The 3979-nt window shown below is 69.4% G+C and overlaps 1 protein-coding gene across 1 annotated transcript; it reads left to right on the top strand.

The window, feature by feature from the left end:
- Positions 1 to 1398: 1398 nt before the first annotated feature.
- CSRNP2 (cysteine and serine rich nuclear protein 2) lies at positions 1399 to 3632 on the top strand. Its single transcript, XM_026045090.1, has 5 exons — positions 1399 to 1543; positions 1624 to 1883; positions 2269 to 2565; positions 2706 to 3312; positions 3409 to 3632. Exons 1-5 carry the CDS (start codon positions 1399 to 1401, stop codon positions 3630 to 3632), a joined length of 1533 nt encoding a protein of 510 aa, XP_025900875.1.
- Positions 3633 to 3979: the final 347 nt, after the last annotated feature.

Below are 3979 nucleotides of genomic sequence, written 5' to 3'. Positions count from 1 at the left end.
GCAGCATGGAGGCCGGAGCCGCAGGTCTCCTTCCTGCTGTCTCATCCTGCGGCGCCTCCCCCTTCCCGGGCGCTACCTGCGCTCGGCCCCGGCTCCGCGCGGGGTGCTCCAGCCCCGGGGGGCAGCGGCGGCTCTGCTCCAGCTCGGAGGCTCCCGGGAGGCTCCGGGATCCCGCCCGGCTCCAGCTCCATCCGGGAGCGGTGGCCGCTCCCGGCGGTTTCTTTATGAAGCTCCGTTGGTTCCGTTGCCATGAGAACCGGAGCGGAGGCCGCGGCGCCGCTTCCCAGCCTCATCCCGCTCATCCAGTGCCCGTCCTGGGAGCGCCRGGGCCTTTCCGCTCCCGGAGCTCCAAGGCTGGCTCTGCTTCTTGCCGTCCGGGCTCGTGGCCGGGAAGCCGCTCCCGGCAGCCGCCTTATTTTGTGTCTGCCTGGAGTGAGGATGTCACGTTAACTCACGTGGAAGCGGTGCAAAAAAGGGGGAAAAGGGGAAAAAGGGAGAGGGAGGYGGGTGCTGCGCCAGGCATGAGCCCTGCCGGCGCGGAGCGGATCCCGCTCTCGGCTTGGGGATACCCRGGTTTCCACCTGGACTTTGGTTCCGGCCCTGCAGCCGTCGCGGTTGCCTGCGTTGCTCCTCGTTAGGGCGGTTGGGCGGCCACGGTGGCCGCTGCCGGGGAGGGTTTGGAGCCAATGGAGCCGGTGGGGGGCCTGAGCCGGGCAGTGGATGCTCCTGAGATGCAGAGCAGAGCTGGCGTGGATGCCAGCGCGGGGATGGGGAGAGGGACGAGGATCCCAGTGCGGGATGGGGAGAGGGGCGCGGATCCCAGCGCGGGATGGGGAGAGGGACTGGGATCCCAGTGCGGGATGGGGAGAGGGACGGGGATCCCAGTGCGGGATGGGGAGAGGGACGCGGATCCCAGTGCGGGATGGGGAGAGGGGCGCGGATCCCAGTGCGGGATGGGGAGAGGGACTGGGATCCCAGTGCGGGATGGGGAGAGGGACGAGGATCCCAGTGCGGGATGGGGAGAGGGGCACGGATCCCCATGCGAGGATAAGAAGGATCCGGATTCCAGTGTGGGATGGGAGGAGGGACGCGAATCCCCATGTGGGCATGGGGAGAGGGACGGGGATCCCAGTGCGGGATGGGGAGAGGGACGGGGATCCCCACGCGAGGATAAGAAGAAGGACCCGGATTCCAGTGCAGGATGGGAGGAGGGACGCGGATCCCCGTGTGGGGATGGGGAGAGGGACGCGGATCCCCGCGCAGGGACAGGGGCAGGGCTGTGCTCCCCGCGGGGCCGCTCAGCGCCCGCTCGTGTCGCAGGTGCCCGGGAGGCCCCGGCGCCCTCGCGAGCCGCCCGGCCCCGCGCGCCGCCCGGCTCTCCATGCGAGCCCCAGCCCAATGGCCGCGAGCGGCAGCCTCAAGAGGAGGTTCGAGGACGCGGACGCCGGCTCCGCCGGCTCCAACTCGGACGATGAGATCTCCAACAGCGACAGCGCCGACAGCTGCGACAGCGTCAACCCGCCCAGCTCCGCCGGCTTCATCCGTGAGTGCCCGCGGCGGCCGCGCCTGGGGTGGGAGAGGGACCCAAGGGTCTCACGTTGCGCCGGGCGTTGCCTCCCGCAGCCACCTCCATCCTGAAGCGGCAGAAGCAGCTGCGCCGCAAGAACGTGCGCTTCGACCAGGTCACCGTGTACTACTTTGCGCGGCGCCAGGGCTTCACGAGCGTGCCCAGCCAGGGCGGCAGCTCGCTGGGCATGGCCCCGCGCCACAACTCCGTGCGCCGCTACACGCTCTGCGAGTTCGCCCAGGAGCAGGAGGTGAATCACCGCGAGATCCTGCGCGAGCACCTCAAGGAGGAGAAGCTGCACGCCAAGAAGATGAAGGTAACGCCAAGAAGATGAAGGCAGCGCCGAGCGAGTGGGAAGTAGCCCCTGGAACGGGGCGGCTTAAAATCATCCTGCTGGGCTGGGGCAGTTGGATCCCAGCCAGGCGGGAGGAGAGGGATGAGCCCTGGGCTCCGGGCACCGGATTGGGGCTGTTCCCTTTCTTCTTTCTTTCTTTTCTGTTATTGTCGCTCGCGCGCCGGCTCGCTTGGCACCGCCGCGCTGCCCCCACGCAGCCCGCAGCGCTGCTCCTGTCGCGGCCGCTTTTCCCGAGGTCTCCAGAAAAACCTGCCCAGGCTCCGAAATGCTGGCATGGGAGGCGGCGTCGCGGTTGCGTCCGGAGATGCCGGCGCCCTTGGGCCTCAGCTCTGCCCCTGCCCCGCAGCTCACCAAGAACGGCACCGTGGAGTCCGAGGAGGCCGACGGCCTCACACTGGAGGACGTCTCGGACGACGACATCGACGTGGAGAACGTGGAGGTCGACGACTACTTCTTCCTGCAGCCGCTGCCCACCAAGCGGCGGCGGGCGCTGCTGCGCGCCTCGGGCGTGCACCGCATCGACGCCGAGGAGAAGCAGGAGCTGCGGGCGATCCGCCTGTCACGCGAGGAGTGCGGCTGCGACTGCCGCCTCTACTGCGACCCCGAGGCCTGCGCCTGCAGCCAGGCGGGCATCAAGTGCCAGGTGAGACACCCGGAAACCCCACGGGGCCGCCGCGCTCGGGATGTGCCTGGGGGGGTCCTGGCTTGCGGGAAGGGGTGGCAGGAGAGAGCCGGGCGGCCGTGTTGGGCGCGCGGCCCCTGCAGCCTCTGCCTCCGTGCCAGGTGGATCGCATGTCCTTCCCCTGCGGCTGCTCCCGCGACGGCTGCGGGAACATGGCCGGCCGCATCGAGTTCAACCCCATCCGCGTGCGGACTCACTACCTCCACACCATCATGAAGCTGGAGCTGGAGAACAAGCGCCAAGGCGGCCGGCCCCAGGCCCCCGAGGAGGAAGCGGCTCACGGCTCCGGTAGCGACTGGCTGGGCGCGCAGCCCTCGGAGACGCAGGACTTCCAGGAGTTCATGGCGGAGAACGAGACGGCCGTGATGCACCTGCAGACGGCCGAGGAGCTGGAGAGGCTCAAGGCGGAGGAAGATTCCAGCAGCGGCTCCAGYGTGGAGAGCCTGGGCGTTTGCATCCTGGAGGAGCCGCTGGCCGTGCCCGAGGGCCTGTGCCCGGCTCTCAGCGCTCCCATCCTCATCCAGGCGCAGCTGCCGCCGGGCTCCTCCGTCCTCTGCTTTGCCGACGGCCCCGAGCAGGCGGCTGCGGCCGCAGGTGACCAGCCCTACTTGAACAGTGGCCCCGTGGTCTATTACCAAGTGGAGCCGCGGTCCGTGCTGGGGAGCAAGGGAGAGAGCGGTGCGGAGGAGCCTGAGCCCTCCTCCTCCTGCTCCTCCTCCTCCTCCTCCTCCTCCTCCATGAATGACAAGTATCCGAGCAGCGGCTCTATCCCTGCAGCCTCGCTGGTGACTTGTGGCCATGCAGGGCCTGTGGCAGCTCCAAGTGAGGCCGAAGTGGCCCCGGTCCCCGCCTCATCCCCAGAGGCTCCCGCATCGTCCCCGGAGGCTCCCGCGCCTGCCGAGAGCTGCCGAGCGGCGGCTGCTCCTCCCTCCCGCACAAACTGTCCGGAGCCGGAGCCAGAGCCGGCCCCGGAGCGCGAGCCGCCTTCGCTGGAGGAGCGGCCTCTGGCACCCGCCCTGGCCGTGTGAGCGCCCGCGGCCCTCGCTGCTCCCGTCTCCGGTGTCTATTTATTGATGATATTTTCTGGAGTGGAACCGGCCGCTCGAGGTTATTTAATTGCGGGGCAGGAGGGCGGAGGGCGAGCGGGGCTGCTTTGAACAGACTATTTTAAACGACCCCCCGCGCTCCGGAGGGGTCCCAGGCGCCAGCTCCGTGAAGCTCCGCGCGCTCCCAGCCGCTCCGTCCCGCTCCACGCCGCCTCCTCCGTCCACACGCCTCCTTTCCGTGCATCCCTGGTTGGAAGGGGCCACCCGGCCGCGGGCCCAAGCGCCTCCTGCGCAGCCTCTGCTTCTCATGGCTGCTGGTCCCGCGCGTT

This window comes from Nothoprocta perdicaria, unplaced genomic scaffold (genome assembly GCF_003342845.1).
Source record: "Nothoprocta perdicaria isolate Ctin4 unplaced genomic scaffold, notPer1 scaffold_398, whole genome shotgun sequence".
Lineage (NCBI taxonomy): Eukaryota > Metazoa > Chordata > Aves > Tinamiformes > Tinamidae > Nothoprocta > Nothoprocta perdicaria.
Note: the sequence above shows the minus strand (reverse complement) of the source record. Positions and strands in the feature narration are given on the sequence as shown.